This window comes from Fundulus heteroclitus, chromosome 4, assembly GCF_011125445.2.
Source record: "Fundulus heteroclitus isolate FHET01 chromosome 4, MU-UCD_Fhet_4.1, whole genome shotgun sequence".
Lineage (NCBI taxonomy): Eukaryota > Metazoa > Chordata > Actinopteri > Cyprinodontiformes > Fundulidae > Fundulus > Fundulus heteroclitus.
In genome coordinates this window covers 34122113-34143160 of record NC_046364.1, presented here as the reverse complement: position 1 = coordinate 34143160, position 21048 = coordinate 34122113, and the positions used below count along the sequence as shown (strand labels likewise).

General features: G+C 38.8%; 3 protein-coding genes across 3 annotated transcripts; all 3 read left to right on the top strand.

Moving 5' to 3' along the window:
- Positions 1 to 177: 177 nt before the first annotated feature.
- pdcd5 (programmed cell death 5) lies at positions 178 to 5862 on the top strand. The gene is made up of 6 exons (XM_012855089.3): positions 178 to 393; positions 2520 to 2560; positions 4654 to 4715; positions 4817 to 4908; positions 4982 to 5053; positions 5143 to 5862. The coding sequence occupies exons 1-6, from the start codon at positions 328 to 330 to the stop codon at positions 5188 to 5190; spliced, it is 381 nt and encodes a 126-aa protein (XP_012710543.1). The 5' UTR covers positions 178 to 327; the 3' UTR covers positions 5191 to 5862.
- A 1928-nt stretch (positions 5863 to 7790) lies between these two features.
- mvda (mevalonate (diphospho) decarboxylase a) lies at positions 7791 to 15964 on the top strand. The gene is made up of 10 exons (XM_012855090.3): positions 7791 to 7999; positions 8233 to 8303; positions 9110 to 9224; positions 9329 to 9478; positions 9612 to 9811; positions 10987 to 11061; positions 11159 to 11377; positions 11773 to 11888; positions 14173 to 14281; positions 14389 to 15964. Exons 1-10 carry the CDS (start codon positions 7924 to 7926, stop codon positions 14467 to 14469), a joined length of 1212 nt encoding a protein of 403 aa, XP_012710544.2. The 5' UTR covers positions 7791 to 7923; the 3' UTR covers positions 14470 to 15964.
- Positions 15965 to 16101: 137 nt separating this feature from the next.
- Positions 16102 to 19443, top strand: LOC118556408 (cytochrome b-245 light chain-like). The gene is made up of 6 exons (XM_036136433.1): positions 16102 to 16470; positions 16738 to 16807; positions 17775 to 17849; positions 17939 to 18022; positions 18216 to 18297; positions 18632 to 19443. The coding sequence occupies exons 1-6, from the start codon at positions 16413 to 16415 to the stop codon at positions 18818 to 18820; spliced, it is 558 nt and encodes a 185-aa protein (XP_035992326.1). The 5' UTR covers positions 16102 to 16412; the 3' UTR covers positions 18821 to 19443.
- Positions 19444 to 21048: the final 1605 nt, after the last annotated feature.

The window sequence follows — 21048 nt, the reverse complement described above, 5'->3', positions numbered from 1 at the left end:
TTGATTTTAACGAAAACTGTCCAGCAGCTTTATTGATAGTTTTTGCTTTGAGATCGACATTCGGTTCACACTTCTCTCCAGTAGGTGGCGGTAATGCGCCTTTAAGTTGTTTGCCAACCGCCACTAAAAATTCCAAAGGAAAAAGAAGGGCGATCATCCCTCCCTCCTCTGTTTTCGATTGATTTCCCCTGAGCTCAGTGTCTTCCTCTGTCGTCGATTATCCTGCCCTGTGCTAGTAGGTAGGGCCTTGCCTCCGCTTGGAGAGAAGTGCTCGTTTCGGATCTCATCCCGTTTAATACCTGAAGGTCTACGTTACTGTTAGCCGCGATGGCAGACGAAGAATTAGAGGCGATAAGGCGGCAGAGAATGGCGGAGCTGCAGACGAAGCACGCGGTAAGAAGCGAACAGGAGCAGGAAACGTGTCGCAGGCCGCCGTATAAGGAGGTGCTGGGAGTCAGTCAGTTTGGTGCTAGCATTGTAGCCACTCCGGACAACAGTGTGTGATTTATTTGAAGCTACGGATATAAGATACAAAATCACATAAATAAACATTGCACCCCCCCCCCCACACACACACACACACACACACACACATACACTGAGCAAACATGTCAGTGCTAGCTTTTGTGTTGTGTCAGCGCACACCCCCCTGACATCTGAAACTGCAATGAAACTAGACGACTTGCAAAAAATAGCTCCTCTTTCCGTCTATTTACACACTATTCATATGGTAAATAGGTATTTAACTACTGGACTTACGTCGGCGAAGTGCTCGCTTTGATATTAAAGAAGCAATCACCACGCCCGTCAACAAATATCAAGCCACACTTTTCTGTAAAATCTGCCAAAGTCACATTAATTAACAATATATAATATTTGCCACCTGTTAGAATAGCATGTTGTGGTCTGTTTTCCTATTTGGTTCGCTGTTCTGTTGCAAACCCTGACTTAATGAGGATACAATCTACCAAAATGCGCTTTTCACACACAACACTGAGGAGTTTTCAGTCCATCCCTTTGCATGTCTCCTGTTTTATTGTGTTTTTATTGGCATTATGGCAGCAGCAAACATGGTTACGCCGTATCTGTTAGAACAATGAATGGATCCTAGGAAAATATGGCAACACTAACCATCATGGAAAGCTGCTCGGGTTAGACTGGAATGGTCAGTTTTCTTCCTTAAACCCCCTAAGCAACCATTTTGAGCCATGTTTTTAGAAAAAAAAAACATCCAGAATCTTTTGTTTCATTATGAACTCCCTTTTTTTTAAGCCCCATCGACTAAAATGGTCACCAGGTAAACAGATCTATAGTGTGCACAGTGGGGGTCATCCAAAGCCAAATCGTATGAAACAAGTAATTACACCGCTGTATAGTATCTTATAGCCCTTTGACCGGATCCTTCTTTTAAACAGGTTTACATTTTTATGTTATTTATGGAAAATTCTTAAACATCATTTTCTACCTTCATTTCTATAAACATTGTCTTTTAAAACCTCCACACTTTATGTAGAAATAAGACGTGGGTTTCATCAGGGTCTGGATTATGGGATCATATGTTAAATGAACACATTTTCCCACTGTGTTGCATATTAAATATGTATAGAAAGAGATGATATCAAAGAGAGATTTTTATGACTGATTTTTATTTTTTTTCTCTTTAACATTCATCAAGTATATAATTATGAGCAGTTATAAATAAGGGGGAGCATCCTGTAAAGTGGTTATTGGGGTTTAGAAAGTATTTTCATCCAAACTGAACACTCACACTTTATTAATTTGCTAAATTAGTCACTAACAACTGTCTTTTTTTTATGCACTTTGTTTTCATTTTGGTGAAAATAAGATAAAGCTTAACGATGGATGCATCAAAAGTAGGGCTGTGCGATTTTGCAAAAAATCTAAATTGCGATATATTTCAACCGTAATTGCGATTTAATTTGGACTTTTCTCTGCTTTAACGACAAGCAACAAAAATGTCCTATAGATAAAGATGCTTGTAAACGAGGACTATTTAAAATAAGAAATTTAACTTATTTTTTATTAATCAGAATATTATTATTTAAGAGAATATCATTTAATTGTGTTGGACATCAATCGTTGTTGATCAAAAAGTGCAAACAAGTCTATGTATTACACAGTTTGTTCAGTACTTAATGCTAAAGTGAGATTCCTGAAAGTTTCTGGTAAAAAAACGTATAAAACAAGAAATAAAACTAGATTATCTCACTGCTGCAACTGTCTTCCCTTCCATGTGGAGGTAAACCCACTTTAAACATATTACTGACACCTAAACTTAAAGGACGCGTCTTATCCATTAATTGTTACATAACAAAAAAATTTGGAAATCGCATCTTTTAAATGTGTGATTATATTGCAAAGACGATTAATTGTCCAGCCCTGATCAAAAGGCTCCAATTCTAATTTTCCATTGGATTAAACACGAACGGCTCACACTTTGTCATTTTAGTGCATAATCAATAGAGTAAAACTGACTTTGCTGTGTTGTCTGTTTTTAGGATGCTTCAAACAATCAGCAGGGCGAAGAAGCTAAACAAAGGTAAGGTGCCTGGAGTATTTAAAATCATAAAGCTAAGATGAATAGATTTTTTTTTTTTTTTATTCAGTCGTACTGAACCTTCCCCACAAACGAGGCAGTGGGGTTTTGGGTTGTGGTCCTGATCAAGACAGCACAGAATAAAAAAACTTAAACTATTGGTCATGATAACGTGTCTACAGTATGGAACGGCTTAAAAACAGAAGATGGGAGCGGTTCAGTATATTTCTCTCAGCGGTGGCCATAATGCAGTGTTTTATACTATCAATTTAATTTTTCAATTAAAAGTCAAACCCTCTGCTAAAGTTTAAAGGTATCGTCTGTGATTTTTCCAGAAGTTCCCTCAAGTCACTTTTTGAATAACAGCGCATGCACAAGACCGTCTTACCTGCTCTTCTGCTCCTCAGGGGGATTGTGTGAAAAAAAAAAATCTCCCAAATCCACTCTGGTCTTATTTCTTTCTACCGAGGCCTTCCTCTTCTTCTCATAAACATGAACACGGTTCGCTTCTTGTGACTCTTAGCCATGTTCAAAGTCTACGGTGAGAGCAGCAGAGCTACAATCAACGGCTAACACCGAAGCTAACCGCTACGCTAACCGGATACATAAACACTAGAAGTGCGCAGCCAGCAAGTGGAAACCAGGAAGGAAAGAGCACAGACTCTGGCGTTACGTGAGCGCATCAGAATGATTGCCATGTGGGACAACCAATAGATAAGGTGATACCCCTGCACTGCAAAAACAGAACTAAAAATAAGTAAAATGTAAATAAGATGATTTGCCAAAGGAATAAGATGTTTGCACTTAAAATAGGAACAATCTATCTCCATCATCTTATTTTAAGTGCAGTATATCAAATTATCTTATTTTAGGGGTCAAAATACTCATTCCATTGGCAGATAATCTTATTTACCTGCTCAAATCAAGGACAAATACACTAATTTGAAGAACATTTTACTTTTTTTAGATCTGTTTTTGCAGTGTGGGACTTGAGGGACAGAGATGGGTGAGAGCCGAACCAAAACTCTGACCACTCTGATTGGTCAGAGTTTTTACAGGCCTGCAGCTTTCACAGAGATCAAATTCTTTTACCTCCTTTTATACGTGATGTGTTGACTACTGTCAGGATGAAAGGACCATTTCACTCAGTATAAAAAAATTTTTCTGAACAGAAAAAACAATTATAGCTTTAAGTTTAACCAAAGTCTTTTTACATTTACTGCACTCTGGTCTAAGGTGTCCAGAACAAACTAAAGGTCGTTTGAGCCCGACCGGCCCACATGTGGGAAATCCGCACTTTTTTATTAGACCAAATTTCAAATTATGAAATGAAAAACACATTTGGCACAGTTTTGTCACATAGGGCCAAGTTGTGCCAAAATAACAGCTCTTTGTGGCACACTGCCCACTAAAACCAACATGAAACAAACAGATTGCAGTTCTAATCCAGATGTGGATTATTAAATCTGAGGCTTTGTTGGGTTTTCAAAAGGGTTTTTATTGGTTTGTAATGTTTATTTAGAAATGCGTTTGGGCGCGGCGCAAATGATTTCTTTTTGTTGTTGTTCAAACAGCAATAAATTCGGCAGAGTAACAGTTGCAATAGTGGCGCCACTGTAAAAATTATTCTTTTATGTTTTACTGTTACACAGGTAACACAAAATGTGCATTTATACTTCATAACCATGGAGCTGTACTTGATTTATATAAGGTATGTACTTTCAGATGGAAGAAACTCAAACTTAAATTAATAACTATTGTACGTTGGGTATGCAGGGTGCAGGTCTTTGTCAAGTATCAGGTTAAAATTTGGTAAAGGTAACCAAAAAGCCCAAAGAGAATCTCGATCCAGACATCCCTTGTTTCAACATTTCTCGGTTTCTGTAACTCCTCTGAATATTCAGCAGAAAAAGTTTATTTAAAAAAAATGGTATTGAGTAATTTTGAAAATTGGATAATATTTGTCATTGCAGCTGTGTGTCAGACTAGGTGTTTTGATGCATTTATGCTTATAAAACTATTTCCATGGTGTTTATTTATTTTTTTAATCAGTTGAGCGAATGTGGTAATGTTTTTTTATTTATTTATTTATTCAGAGAAACGGAGATGAGGAACTCGATATTGGCTCAAGTCCTGGACCAATCTGCTCGGGCTCGATGTAAGCACTCTCTCTCTATTTAGATTTTGCATAAATATGCATATTGTGCAGAGGCATCCATTTTAAAGGAATATATAGTAATAAAGTTAAAATTTTTTCAGTAAGCAATCTTGCGTTGGTGAAGCCAGAAAAGGCAAATGCGGTCGAAAACTATCTCATTCAGATGGCTCGATTTGGAAAGCTAGGAGGAAAGGTAAAATAACATTAAGCCGCACGCTTCATCGGCTCCGCGGGAGAATCACGAGTTAACCTTTCTCTTTCCACAGATTACTGAGTCGGGCTTAATCGAGATCTTAGAAAAAGTCAGTCAGCAAACGGAGAAAAAGACCACGGTTACTGTAAGTTCCTCTGAATTGTCGTCCATGGTTGATTCAGTTTCTGTCCTAAGTATCTCACGCGTCTCCTGCGCTTTATTCCTGGCCGGCAGTTCAACAGACGGAGGGTGATGGACTCAGACGACGAGGATGATTACTGAGTTTTTGACAGAAGCCCTGGAACGAGGCAGGAAAATCCAGGAGGTGATCTGCGTTGCCAGGACTCTGCAAGGACCTCTGACTTGCATATTCTAACAAATTCCTGGGATGCCACACAACCTTCTCTGTGTCCTTGGAACGGAGACACCAAAACTGAAGAACAAGGACGTTCGGTTAATATTTTGCTGTGTAGAGGGTGATAAAAAAACAAAAACAAAAAAAACGTGTTCACAAAGGTTTTGTCTTCTCATACGAGTTGCTACAAATTTGTACAGCTTGTGTTGTTCTCATGATAGCTGGTGGCTCTGTTTAACTCCTCCACAGCAGCTCTTTTGTTCCCCCCTCCTCACGGTTAAAGTCAATTTTGCAAACATAAAAGGCAAGGTGGTATTCTATTTTTTTTTTTTTTTGATTCAGAGTCAACTGGCTTTGAAAGTGGCTCTTACGTAGTTTCCTTGTTGCTGACTTGTTTTTCTAAAGTTTTCATTAAAAACAATTTTAAAAAGCCTTAAACCTTGCTTATTATCTTCCCTCATACCCATGGTTCAGTTTCCTTTAGTTATGCAGAAGTTACAACCATTAGGTTTTCAAGTTTGAATTTAAGTTCTGAAGTCAACAGCATGCCAATGTATCCAAATGCTGTTAAAAAAATAATAAAAAACACATGAAAAGATGTCATTGACTATTTCATGTCCTTTTAATTTACTAGATTAAAAAGCCAAGCTTTGTTTTATAAATCCTGTTAAACATGCAAGCCAAGTAAAGAAATGTGACGGCGTTAAAAAAAGGCATGTAAAGAGGTCGCTGCATGGTTACATGATACTGAATCACAAGAGTTATCACCTATGTAACTAATACAAAATTATTGGATAAAATGCCATTTAAAGTATTTGTAAATTTAAAAACTAGCAAAAGGCTTTTTTTTTCAGTAATTCAAAAAGTGCAACAGTTATTAATGATGTGTTTTAAGTGTAACTCTGTAATTATGATGATTGGGTCTAACAGCTAATAAAGCCCACATTCTTTTTCTTAAGAAAACACAATAAAAATAATTGATGTGGCCTACATAATCATGGGGATAACTGTTGACTGTACAATTGTCCAGCAGACTGTTACTGACAGCCTCCACAAGAAGAAGAGTCCTCAAAAAGCCATTTCTGAAGAAGCAGCCTGTCCATAGAGTGTTGCACCGAAGCACAATAATGGAAAAAGCTTGACCTCAAACTCTCCAAGTTCTGGGGACATAACTAAAGGTGGACTGTGGCTGGAGCCGGTGCTTTAAGACCCACCATGCACACATGTCACATCTGTGTTAAGCTATTCCTGAACCAGAGGCGTTAAAAGCATCTTACCTGGATTAAGGAATAAAAGGATTGAGCTGTTACTCAGAGGTCAAATGTCGTTTTTGGATTAAAAGGAATTTTGCATTTCCTTTGCAAATCAAAGATTCCAGTGGTTGTGATGTTACCACAGTCAGTGATGATTTGGGGGAGCCATATCATCAGCTAGTGCATGTCCTCTGGGTTTTATCTAGTCCAAAAAAGGGCAGCCATAAGCGCTGCACAATATATTGTGAATTTATCATCATCACAATATCAGTGTGTGCAAAATACATATTGCAAAGGACTGTTTAGAGTGCCATACTTGTTGGTTTACATAATCCAAGGGTAATAAACTCACCTTTATACATGCTAGGGCTATGTTTAGCCAGTTGGACAGAGTTTCACAGCAACGGATCCTCACACTGGGCACAAATGACATTGCCCAAAATGTTAAATGTCACAGAGTGTCGGAATCACATAAAAAGTATATAGTATTTACATTTGGTATCGTTATTTTAATATTTACCATTATGACTTTTGCAAGGTTTTCCAATATCGTCCAGCCCGAGCAGCCATCCATCATTTCATCTTGCTCATTTTCATCTTGCTTCCTTCTGCTGAAAAGCTTTTATGGAGATGCTGATTTTCTTTGCCAGTGGGACTTGGCATCTGCCTACACTGTACATGATTGGTCTAACTAACTGAAACCTTATAGACGTATAGGGCATTATTAAGAGGAGGATAGCTGACATGAAACCCAAGACTGCAGAAGAGATAAGCGACACAACCTACCTGGGCATCCTAAACACCTCTGCAGTGCCACAGACTGACATCATCCATGCCGTGCCGCACTGATGCAGTAATCTCTGCCAAAGGAGCCCTTAGTTCTGTTTTAAAATATGTTTCACTAATATTCAGTCAGAGAAACTGCATTTTGGATTTCCATTAGAAAGCCACAATCATAAAAAAAAAATACGGAAGTAAATATATCCTTCTCTGTATGCGTAGGGCCTTACTTATTTTTAAGATTCAAATATTGAGGTGAATTGTTAAAATAAATGAACTTTTTGGTGATATTTTAATTCATCAAGGTGCTGCTGTAGGTTGCCTTTTGCACATTTAGGTTGCTGCAGGGAATGTCCCTCGGTAGGTGTGTGTCCTTGCCCCACATCTGCGCGACCGTGGTCAGATGGCTTCTGATTGGCCACTTGGAGCTCTCCGGCAAGGAAACCTCCGCCTGATTGGTGGAGAGTACGACCACATGTTTATGATCAGCCAATTAGATTCGCTCGGTGTGAAAACGCTACAGTGTGCTCGAACGAGCTACAGAGATCATGCTAAACCCACGAAAGTCTTCGTACCGAGGAGGTTAGACTTCACAGGTTGCAGTATTAGCGCAAAACTCGGTTTACTATGCCTGAAGACAGCGTAGACACGCCGTGTCTAGTTACGTGCACCGCTCCGGTGAATATTGCTGTCATTAAGTACTGTGAGTATCTGTCAGCCTGGACTTGGTTCATTTAACCTCAGCTGTGCTGGTTATAGTACTGATTCATAGCCAAAAGCCCTTTTATATTATTTTTGCATGGTAATTTAAGGGCTCTGTATTTGTGACTAATTAAGTAAAAAACATTATTTTGTAGTCTTTTAATGTTTAATTGTGTGACTGCTGTATTAACTCGTCTCTTTGCTGTTTACTGTATCAACCGCCTTATGTTACAGGGGGGAAGAGGGATGAAGATTTAATTTTGCCCATCAATTCATCGTTGAGCGTCACTTTGCATCAAGACCAGGTTGGGGGAAAAAACATCTATTTGCCTTTTGTTTACAGCTTAATGTTTAACAAAATGTGTTTTTTCTTTTTAGCTCTTTATAAGATAGTAACTCATAAATAGACAACTCATAGTGTTGTTTTGCTGGGTATTTGCTTACTTGTTGTACCTTGAGTTGCAGTTTCTGTTACCTGCATCAAGGTATTGCTTTTAAGTGCACGAAATTCTTTATTCTGCCGTTTATTGAGATCTCAGAGAGAGAGAAAAAAAACTCAGGCAGCCATAATGTGGCAATTTAAGTGTTTTACAGTGTCATGAAACTACACAAAAGGATAACTTCTTGTGTATTAAGAGTTTTAAAACTGCTACTAAATGTAGTGTTTGTTGTTACTGTACTCTACATATGCATCAATCATGATTATAATAATAATATATTACTCAATATGCTGATTACAACAGCATTTTTGTTATGTGACTATATCCATGTTGTTTTAAAATGTAGTTTTAGTCTAGATGATCACGGTGTGTGAATATTAAGCCGTCCCATTCCTTGTTTGGATGCCGGAGCTAATTCACGCTTTTTGAACAATAACTTCACTGTCAACAGGTGTGACTGGCTTGATCTATAGCTTTATGAATTTGAACTGAGCCCTGAGAATGTAAAGCGATGATTGGAGAAAAAAAATGAGCTTTTTAAAAGTTTTTAAGTTTTTGGACATTGAGTCTAGATCATAGTACTACACGATGAGCTCTTCCAGCCTCAGAATGACATCAGTAATTGAATACTGTTTAGTATAAACCTGCTGCGCATTATTTGCTCTGTTTAGTTGAAAACGACGACAACGGTTGCCATCAGCAGGACTTTTCAGGCCGACCGATTATGGCTCAATGGCAAAGAAGAGGACATCAATCATCCAAGACTGCAATCCTGTCTGAGAGAAAGTATGTCACATCTCATTAGGAGTTCATTTTGATATCTGTGGGGTACAGAAATATTAATCTGGTAAGGTGGAGGCCATTTTACATTTGTTTTTTTTTTCTTGTAGTCAGACGACTGGCGAGGAAGAGACGTAACGATGGAGACACTCGGCCGACTGATTCGGTTGGATTGTCTCAGAAAGTCCACATTTGCTCTGTTAACAACTTCCCCACAGCTGCTGGGCTTGCCTCCTCAGCAGCTGGATTTGCTTGTCTCGGTGAGCCTCTGGATTTCTTGGTGTCCACTGTTGTTAGTGCTCCAAAAATATAAACGATATAGTTATGTTATAGTAATTGAATAGATTTTTACTCGTGTTTTGTTGTTGTTGCTCTTTATATCTTGTGTTGCAGTTCATACTTTGGCTCAGGCATTTGGTGTGGAAGGAGAGCTGTCTGGGATCGCTCGCCAAGGCTCAGGTAGTGCCTGCAGAAGCATGCATGGCGGGTTCGTCCAGTGGATCATGGGAAAGGAAGAGGATGGGAAGGACAGTGTCGCCCAGCAGGTGGAGCCAGAGAGTCACTGGCCTGAACTCAGGATTCTTGTTCTCGTGGTAGGTCTGAGTTTGAGGATTAAACTGTTGCAAAAGGTGATAAAATGTTTTTGCCTGTTGTTGTTGCCATATATACTGCATGTCTCTGCAGATAAAGAGCCTCTTGACATGATTATTTGTTTCACAGTCGTTAAAAACATTGAACATTTGTTGTCTTAACTTTTTTTTTTATAAACATGCATATATTTTCTGTAGTTTTTGATAAAATTGCCTTTTCAAACTTTATGACTTGCCTGAAATGTTTTCAGTATCCGTCTACAAATGTCTCATATTAGGTAGGTGGGATTTTGACCTATTTCTCTTCAGGGAGCTGGTGTAATTAAGTCAAGTTTTTAGGATACTTGTCTCACACACACACACGTTTCAGATCTGGTCGTTTCATAAATAATAAGGCGGTATGCTTAATATATTTCTTGTCCTTTTTAAAAGACCCTAAGCCTCAACTTCCTGGCTGATAACTTGAGTTGTTGCTTTTGTGTTTGCTTTTGGTCGTTATGGCCAAACACTTCAACTTTAGTTTCATCAGACCACACGAGATGAGTCCAAACATGTAACTCTCCCAAAAAATGGAATCTGACTTTTTGGTGTTGCGTGTCGACTAATGGCTTCTTCCTCATAGAAGAAGTCCCTTTGGCCTGCCAGCTGTAACCAGTCCAGGATCCTTTCTAGCTAGCTCTTCTTTGATTTGCACATTTTTCACCAAAACATGTTCTTCTCACTTCTTTCCTAAAAAGAACAATAGCTGGACACCTCCTTGCTGTTTTTACATGCTTAAAATATGACTGTGGCACCTTCAGGCATCTGGGAATCACACCCAAGGAAAAACCAAACTCGAGGAGGTCCACAATTCTCTTCCTGATATCTTGCAGGATTTCTTTAGATTTTCAGTTTCACACAAGGATGAATCATGTTTAAGTTGGTGACTTAAAATAGATTCACATGGAGGCTCCATTTAACTCAAGTGGTTTGAATTAATCAGAAGCTTAGAAATCCATGACACCATCTTGAAAAGAGTTGTAAACAAGTCTCACATTATACCTGGTATTTAACCAGTAGCAATGCTTTTAGAACCCTAATTTTAGAACCCTAACCCGTTTTGTGTCTCTTTGTAGAGCCGCTGTAAACATCTGTTTTCAGCTGCACATTTGATACAATCTGACGCTCCTTTTTCTTAGGCGAGTGCTGAGCGGAAGCCGATAGGGAGCACCTCCGGGATGCAAACCAGCGTACAAACAAGCTCACTGTTAAAGGTACTTTCCACATTCATGAGTCCTACACCATATTCTAAACCGTAGGGGTTAAAGTAAGAGGATGAGCGTATGCATACCGTTTTTTTGCTGTGCATAGCACCGAGCAGAGGCCGTCGTCCCTCGTCGGATGGTCGACATGATTGAGGCGGTGCGAAGAAGGGATTTTCCGGCATTTGCCGAGCTAACCATGAAGGACAGCAACCAGTTTCATGCCACCTGCCTTGACACATACCCACCTATCTTCTACCTCAACAGTGTCTCCCAGCAGATCATGCACCTTGTGCATCGATATAATAAATACTACGGGGAGACAAGGGTGAGCAAACGGACACTCTGTTCCTAAACAGAGAAAGTCATTTTGTTATTATTTTACCTTCTGTGATACTATTTGAATTAAAATATTACTTTCCTTTTGGCTACAACAGAAAGCTATCTTGATTGTATTTTTTTAATGGATTAAGATACTAAAATACAGTAGGAATGAATTCCAATATGAGTCCATGGAAGATAAAATGAAGTTAACTAATCCTCCTTTACGTTTTGCTATCTGCAGTTGCATTTTCATTTCACACAAATTTGCCTAATTTGTTGCAGCTAAAGTTCTCAGGTTGTGTAATGAAGATGTGAAACCAGCAAGTTTGTTTTTGAAATGAAGGAACAGGAAGACGCGTCTCTTTGGCTGGCAGTCACAGTCTGTTATCTCTCTTGTAGGTGGCCTACAGTTTTGATGCAGGTCCAAATGCCGTGATCTTCACTTTGCAGCAGTTTGTCCCAGAGTTCGTCCAGCTGGTTCAGCACTTCTTCCCCCCAGACAGGAACGGAGACGAGTATGTCGACAGATAACACGCTTAACTATACTTATTAGTTTTTCCAAGAGTATTCTTATTCATTTATCACAAACATTAGAACATAATAAGATAGAAATATTCCTTATTGTCTCTCAGTTGGTGTATTCAGATGTTCCAGCAGTGAAGTAAAAGACAAATAGACACATGCCGATACACACGGGTGAAAAATATAAGAGCAAGAGATGGGGTGAATTTAGGACTTTAAATAAATCTGTATGTTTATTAAAACTGGCATACTCAGATTAACATAAATGTGCATGTAAGGTAATTAAAAAATACGTGTGTATTTGTTCAGAAAAAACAGGCTACACCAAATGAAAAATTAAAAAATTAAAAAATAGTCGGGATGTTAGCACGTCTTGAGTTTGTTGGGAGCATTGATGATTATATAATGGCTGCTGGGAGGAAGGATCGCGATAACACTCCTTAGCGGTTTTAGGATGCAGCAGTCTGTCTATAAAGGAGCTTTCCTGCTGCAACAGCTTCATGCATGGAGAGGGAGACACAGGGATGCTATTTTTGCTGGAGACCTGTCTCCCACCACCTGCGCCTGAGGTGCAGGTTTTGGTATCATACAGGAGGTCTTGGCTTGCATAGCTAAGGTACTTTGGCCAGCTTCAGGCACATGTTAAACATGTATCCCATGATGCAACATAGTTGATCTGTGCAGCACCTGAGGAGCCTGGAGCTGATGGCATCTGGACCTGCAGCCTTTCACTCTTTGATATTTCACAGCTTGATCCTTACCTAAAGTGTTGAAGCTATGGCTGTACAATTCTTGGCAAAAATCAAAATTGCGATATGCTGTATTTTCCGGACTATAAGGCACACTTAAAATCCTTTAAAGTTTCTCAAATATGTATGGTGCACCTTATATATGATTACCGTTGCGCTCACTTACACATTTTTGAATCAACAATCTGTTAAATGTGTAAGTACGACTTCAGTTAGCAACGAAGCCGCTCCGCTCAATGGATATTCAGAGCATTACGGTACAATGTGTCACTACCTGATCGGACCCCTGAGCTGTCTACAAGACTGCCTGACTGTAATGTTGAAACTAGAAGTGCGTTCATGTAAGGGGCGGAGTGATATTACACACTTGTGAAGAATATTTTAGTGCGCCTTATAATCCGGTTAGGTTTATGGTCCGAAAAATACGGTACTAACAAAAGTTATCCACTAAAAAGTTAGCTTCATTGTGTGAACAAATAAGACAGAAGAAACAAAAGTACACAACACGTCTAAAAACAAAACTGTGTAGCTTTACAAGAAATTGATCCTGAAAGTTTTCAGAACCATCCCTTTTGGTTTCATGTGGAAGACATTTTTGCTTTTATTTTACAGCCAGCAAGCGAGGGCAAATGGGGCAATTGCCCCCCCAGATAGTTGTTTTTGATTGAAAGTCCTGGATTTTTGCCATGGCTTCCAGTTTTGGTGTGCCATCCCCAAAATTATAAATGGCCCACATTTGAGAATGTTATCATGGTGCCCCCTGTTATTTTATACTTGCTTAATATTTCCCTTTTTTAGTTTTTAATAAAAGAAGAAAAACACATACTTTTGTTACATTTGACTTGTCCAGTACCAGATTACGGTCTGTTTTTGAAAACGTGACTATTCACCTAAAACACCTCGCATGTCTTGCAATTAATAAAAATCGGTAACTTCTTTGTGGACTTATGCAAGCGGACTCAAGCACCATGTTTCGCTGAGCATTTCGGTCAGCAGAGAGCTCCTGCGATCATCTGCACAGGTTTATCAAAACGGGTTTTGTCCCTAAGCTTTTGTTTTAGTTGCTAGTTGGAGCTCAAAGGAAATGACAATCCTCTCATCAGTGGCATTTAATCAAACCAGTGATGTAAAACACGTCTCTGGGGCCTGACCTGTTCTTCCTGTGCCAGGGTGTAGAAAGGGTACCTTTTCATTTGGACTGCATACATTCACTGAGCAATGTCCATAAATGTGTTGGGAATTCCCTTCATACCGCACCTAATCGTTTGGGCTTTCGAGAATTATCAGAAAAGGGCTCAAGTCTGGATGAATTTGACAGGAGCACAAATCTAGATGGAGAGAAGCTTAGCCATAAAGCTCTGGACCATCCAGTTCGATAACCTTCCAGGTTTCTCCGCATTTAATTACAGAATTACGAAATAACAAGCTGATGTCACCAAAGCTGCTGAAACGCACGTTTACCTAGGAGGGTGTGTTTGGTCTCAGTTACCTGGGATGATGTCACTGAGTGTTTGCTCCTTATCTCTAGTTTTATTAAAGGTCTTCCAGTCAAGTGTGCTGCTCTTCCCGTGGAGCTGAAACAGAGTATTGGCCTAGAGCCCGTTCCAAAGGGAATTAACTACATCATTAGCACAAAGGTATGAAAAACAAATCAGCTTTAAAACAATTAAACTTACATACATAGAATGACATTTTTTTTTTATTATTATTATTATTATTTTACTCACGTGATCTCACATTTTAGGCTGGACCAGGCCCACGTGTTGTTGAGGATCCATCTCAGCACCTCCTCTCAGCCGAAGGTTTACCAAAGAAAATGGTCTGAGGAGCCTCTACTGTGCAGAAACTAGCCTTGCTCTACGGCAATGAGTCTTACTCCTGATCTGAAACTTACAAGATGAAACATGTTATTTTTTTTAAATCATTCAAAAAAACCTGTAAAAAACAAAAACTGTTTTTTATAAGATTTTATTACATAATAAGTCTCTTTAGCTGACAGTCTTTACAAAACAGCTCATTGATTACTCAAATGTATTGTTTAGCATTTAGTTGCCTTCAGTGGTAGCTATACAGTCACATTGGAGATTAATGTGTACGCTGGCACCAGGTTTAATACTTTTTATTTTATTTTACTGAGGTCTCCCTGGACATTTTTAATTTTTTCTAACAATGTTGAAATTAAACCTTAGCTATGTTCAGGCCAGCTGACAACCTTGTCTTGGGCCAGGACATCTAAGATAGATTTCCACGCATAACGTTCTGTAACTAGCAAAAAGTTAAATAATATTTAACTTTTTAAGACGTGATGGATACTATATTGTATCTCTTTCTCCAGTGTTCTGCTTCACTTTCCTATTCCTACCTTTTTTTTTTATTAGTTTTCCAGTTTAGAACAGTTTCAACAGTAGAAAGCTAATCTAAAAATATATTTTTTTTATTGTACATTGTCATATGTAATAATTTGAATTGAATTAGAAATATAGGTCCCATACCACTACTAAAAGGACAATTAGAAAAACAAAATAAAGGAAAATTTGTTTTTGTAAGTTAAATACTAGGCTTAAGTTTTGTTCAGAAGTATGCCTGTAAGTAGATGCCTTGAGGGCCCCCCTCCACCTTGGGCTTGGGACCATTGACCCGGTTGTCCCCACCTGTCAGCGGCCATGGCTGTGTGGATGCATATGACGAAACCTGACAAAGTTCTGTATTTTCAGGTGTTTTTTTTTTTTTTTTTTTTGTTTTTTTTTTCCATAATTTTTTTTTATGCCTTGAAAACTAAACGGAGCTATCCGTGAACCTTTTGGCATGTTTTGCCGTTGGCTCCAACTCAAGATACCGTTTTTGAACGCACTGTTTCCAGTGGAGCTTTATGTTTTCTCTGTTTTTACATTCACATGTGTTGAAGTTTCTTAAACATGTTTTACTTTCTGCGAGGCGAAGATATTTTTTTAAAATATTTACTGCAAATCAAACTGTTTTACATTTTGGAAAAACTAACTTGTTTGCATTTTAAAAGAGAATAGACTTACCTCTTGGTAATACTGGCATTTAAGATTTTAAGATTTGAGAATATTTATCAATATTTGTCTTTATACAGTGAGGACTGAAGGTAATAATTGTGTTCATAAAGATACAAATTATCTTACTGCATATCTCTTGGGAAATCATTTAAATTGCATTTTCTTTTTCTCTCCAACGATAAGTGGATATCTAAATAATGAAAGGTGTTAAAATAATTATAGTAAAGTATTTTTTATGATCAGCTATTTTGGGTCTATCAGATTGATTAAAGTTGAATAAAATATATTTTTTGTCAAGACGATAGTATCTGCTTGGTCACTATTATTTTATTATTATTTTATTATTATGGCTTGTTTTCGTGTAATAAAGACTCTGCATGTTGGGGAAATAAAAGTTCTATTTGCGCGAAGAGAGTAGGGATAAAAGTGGCACAGTAAAACAAAAACAGGTTTGGCTTTAGCCGCCTGGGTGCACCGGCGCTCATTCCTCCCATCGTTTCCTTGAGCCGTCCGGTAAGCTGCAGCTGTCGAACCCTTTCCACTCTAAGGTGCAGGCAACTATTTTTTTTATTTTATTTTATTTTTCGGAAATGACGGGCGGAGCGGGGCCAGGTTGGCGCAAGCCCCGCCCCCCAGGACCTTAAATAGGTGCGCCTCGTTTCGCGTAAAACAGCCTCTTCGTTGTGGAGCTCCGCGGCGCATCAGCGAGACTTTTTGTTTTTGTGAGCAGCCGTCCAGGTGTGTCGAGATGGGGAAGATCGAGTGGGCGATGTGGGCCAACGAGCAGGCTCTGGCTTCGGGGCTCAGTGAGTATCAAAGCCTTGCGTCTAAATAAATGAAGCTCGTTTAAAACCCCGTTGGGAAAAGAACTTTTGAACTTTATAACATGCAAGCTGTGCCTCCTCCCCCCTTTTCTCTCTGTCTCAGAGTTTTTGCTTGGATAATTGGCTGCAACCTTGTAATAAACTGCGATAAAAGTTATGAACACGGATCTGGTTTTTAGGCGTGGGGTTAACAGATGGTGCATTGTTGTATTTTTAATTTTTTTTTACCTTCCTGTTTCCTTCTTTCAGTTCTTCTTACTGGAGGAATAGTGGGTGTGGCTGGCCAGTTCAGAGGCTGGGAGTTTGCTGCCTATGCAGTGTATCCTTCACACCTGGCGAGGCCTCACATGCCCCTCATCAGATTCAAATGAGGGAGAGATGTCTTCCTTTTTTTTTTTACCGAGTGTTTCATTTAGTGCTTCTCTTTACACAGTTTGCAACTGCAGTCAACTCCTAGTTATAATGTTGTAAGAAAAACATTCTAAGGGCTCATTAAATAATTTAATGGTATGACACATCGCCCTCTGGGCTGATCACAGTAAATTTTTTTTCCAGTGTTAAAATTTAACCTAAGCTTTGCCGAAGTGTGACAATTATTTATGACCGATGAAACTACAGCAAATGACAAAGGTTTGCCCTAATTGAAAGTGACGACCTTTGAACTAGTATTAAACATACTTTTTTTTTCATTAAGCCTACATTTCCATACTAATTTTATTATTTATTTACCAGTTTGATATATTTAAAAAAAAAATGTTTTTATTTATATGTAAGCCAAAAGTGATTGTTATTAACCAAAAGGGCTTTAAAACAGCAGTCTAAATAATTAATCTATGTAATGCGTTTACCTTAGTTATTCAGGTTACTGAAACAAATGGACTTTTGGATAATGTAGTTTATTGAATATGACTGTATATACATATCAAGTCATGAATGGGTACTATATTTTGAAATTCCTTTGTCACCGCATTCCATAAAACACATCTACAAGGTTCCTGACTGCATTTACACTATATAAGAGTTGCTTTAAAGCTATGTTAGGGATTAAGTAAAAATAAGCATTATTAGATAAAATGGGAAATTTACTTGCAGACTGTAAGTGTATGTATAGCCTTGCAAACCAGTGTGAGCACAATGCTGTGCAGTAGATGTGGTGTTGTCCCGCCATTAGTTAGTTTGTTGGACAGTCAATGGCCTGTTTTGAATATACTTGCACCTTTTTTTTTTTTCTTTTGTTGGATAATATTACCAGAATGATTGAAGTGTCAGCCTTGACAGAAAACCAGTGCTGCTGGTGTGTTTGTGTGTCTGCTCGAGTATCCGAGAAGCAAGAGGGCCAAGGGGACAAGTGTGGAAAGAACGTAAGCAGTGCTGCATTGTTTCTATATTACCTTCACTATGTGATAATCCATAATATGTGATCATTATTTCTAATTTGCTGTCTTTTTAGAGGCCAGTACTGCTTCACAGTATGCGTGAAAGCCTTCGGACCGCTGACGAGGAACTACTACGTCAGAGCATTTCTACACGCCGCGTGAGTTTATTTGTCCTTCTTGTAGCCCATGTAGGGAATCTACCTCGCTGGGTTTGTGGGCTACAAATGTGGATTGGTCGGACCAGCCAGCTCACTTCTCCAAAACCGCATTCCTCCTCTTCACTGTGTATCCCTACAACAAAAGGCCCATCATACCAACTGCATTCTCCCCTCTTTTGTTTTCCCTTTCCAGCATCTGTGTTCCTGGAGGTTTTATGCTTGCGACCGTCCTGGGGTGTGTCTGCCTCGGCATCGCCAGCCTCATCTACCTGGCAGTAAGTCGGTGTCGTTTTTTTTTTTTATGACATTTAGGCCCCATTTAGGCTGGTTGATAACTGTGAACTCTAAGAAAGGAAGTACAGAAACAAGGAAACTGGAACAAGGAAGTGATTGTTTCACAGTCTTTCCACAGTTGAGACATGACCTCAAAGTTATGAAACCTGACCAGTCGGATGTGTTGCCGAACTGTTCAAAAAGGTCCAAATGGTCAGCCTAAAGTGTAGTTGATGCAGTTTTATACCTTTTTGCACGTAATTATGCGTGTTTTTCAGTTTCACTAACTAGACAGATGCTCAGCAGCCACTCGTTACTGTGTCTTGATTTTCCCAGGCGGCTATTCGAGGCGAGCACTGGGAGCCCATTCTTCCACGGAAGGATGTGCGAAAGCCGGTCGCAGAGAGCATCAAGAATCCTCCACAGAATCCCCCACCGCGACCTCCTCCAGAAATGCGCAGGAAACCAGCGAAGGAACTGGAATCATCGGCCTATGACAACCCCATCGCCGTTACGGATGAGTAACCAGTCCAGGGCTTTGTCCTCACTACCCCCCCCCCCCTCCCCAATACACAGTCATTGCTGGAGCTTACTGGATTCTGTGACTCTTTTTAAAGATGAAGAAAGTTGTCTGAAGTTTGTTGATGCCACTGAGGGGCAGTACCTCATACCTCAGCAAACACTGGAAGTATATAATTCAGGGGAAAGTCAATGAAGATATAAAGTGTTTTTTATTTTTACATTTTTGAAGAACAAAAAAAAAAAAAAAGTGCTGCAGAAGGCAAGTGTAATTCTGTAGCGGCTAGACTCCAACCAAGAACAACTACTGTCACTTTAGAGTACTGTATGTTAGTGCTTACTGGTCTGATGATGCAAAGGTCACGGCCTACGGCTGCTTTCTGTTCAAGTTGTTTATGTTAGTGTTGGCATGCATATATCTTACAGTAGCATGAATTGTGTACCTGAAATCGTTAAGTCCTACATGTTTGAAGGCTATGGCTTACACTTGTCTAGTTTTACGATACTATTTATCCCTTTAGACATTCATTGGAGAAACTTGGCCTTTTCTGGCTGATTTTAGCCAGTTATTATACATTTTATGTTAGTTATATTTGTGTTGTAAATAAATGTATTGCTTCTTTCTATCATCTGTTGTAGATCTGTTTTTGTCCTTTCCTTAAACCCAGCAGCCCCCAGTACTGGGGGAGGAACTGAACCTTTCTTGAAAATTGTCTTTTGTTAAAAATAGCTAATTTGGTATCCACAGATTATCTAAGACTATTGAAATGGAGATTGTAATTGCTGAATTAAATACAATTAGATTTAAGTTATTTTGAGGAAACCTTTTGAAATGACATTTGCAACTTTCCCCTTTCGCAACAAATGGATTTCAGTACTGTAAAATGTCCCTTTGTCTGAAGTAGGGTTTTTTTTTTCTTCACATTTCTACTCCACGAGATCCATTTATTTTGATGAAGGCAGTGGCCGATTTATTTATAGGTTGCCTTGTAAAACAAGTTTTGCTCGTTAGTCATTTCGTTACTCATGCTGTGGGTTTTATTTTTCTGTTCTTTCCTGTTAGAGGTCACATCTGAACTCTTAAGGAGATGCAGGCTGTTTGGAAACCTCAGGCATAAAAAGATGGTTCCTTATTTCAGCCAGTCTAGTTAATTTGTTTTTTTACATTAAATCTAAAATATAGTTAATTTCTTAAAACATTTTTAAACATGTAAGACTGAGCTCAGGTCCTATTTTGGCAGATTGAAGTGTAGAAACTACTTGATTTCTTTATTAGATTTCTTTATATGAGAGGGAGGGAAATTCCCAGGGTTAATTCTCTAATGATGCCTTCTGCTACACAGACTTGACTCAAGTGGCTAAAAGAGTTTGAGTAAGAAAAAAGTATGTTGTATGTGTAATGCATGCAATACAGTAACAACAAAACATTGTCAAAAACTACATATGCATAGTGAGTATGAGGGATTTCTTCTGTATTTTATTGGAGGGTCTTTGGGACATGGTTTAAAAATCGAAACACTTTCTTGCATTTTTCATTTCAATGCATTTTACAGATGTAACTTTTAAAAGGGAGAAATATCCCCCAATTTTTTTGATTGATGTGCATGACTATTTTTAACCAGGACTTAGATCTAGAACAAGCCCAAAAAAAACCCCATAAACTGCTCTTCCTGAATGACAGTAAATATGAGCGTGGTACCAGCTAGCACAGGACATCGACATAAAATGCATTGATTTTAATGCAGTCTTTTGTTTTTTGGAATAAGACATTCACAATGACTTTTTTTTTAAGTAAAACGGTCAGCATTTTAAAAACCTCTATAGCTTGAAACATAAGAACCATTGTCAGCTGGCCCCTTGGTGTAGTCAGATACCAGGACACACACAAAAAAAGCAACAACGATGCAAATTCTTCAAAAAGTTCAGTTTGATGAGGCTAACTCTTCATCTGCGTTGCCATGTTCCACAGGTGGCAAATTGAGGGACTTGTCTTTGCGACCCTTAGTGTTTCAGCCAACCTCCCACCACAGCCTGGATTTATGTATCGGTCAGAGTATCGGACGCTTGGTTCTTTTGTACAGCCACTGAAAAACAGACAGAAATCAATCTTTTATTAAGGCTGAATTGTAAATGGATGGTGAAAAAATACAAATAAATATCGCAATGGTGATCCAGAGTTGTTGCCACACTATAAAATGTTTCATAGGCTATAGTGAGGACTGCACAGTGACAAA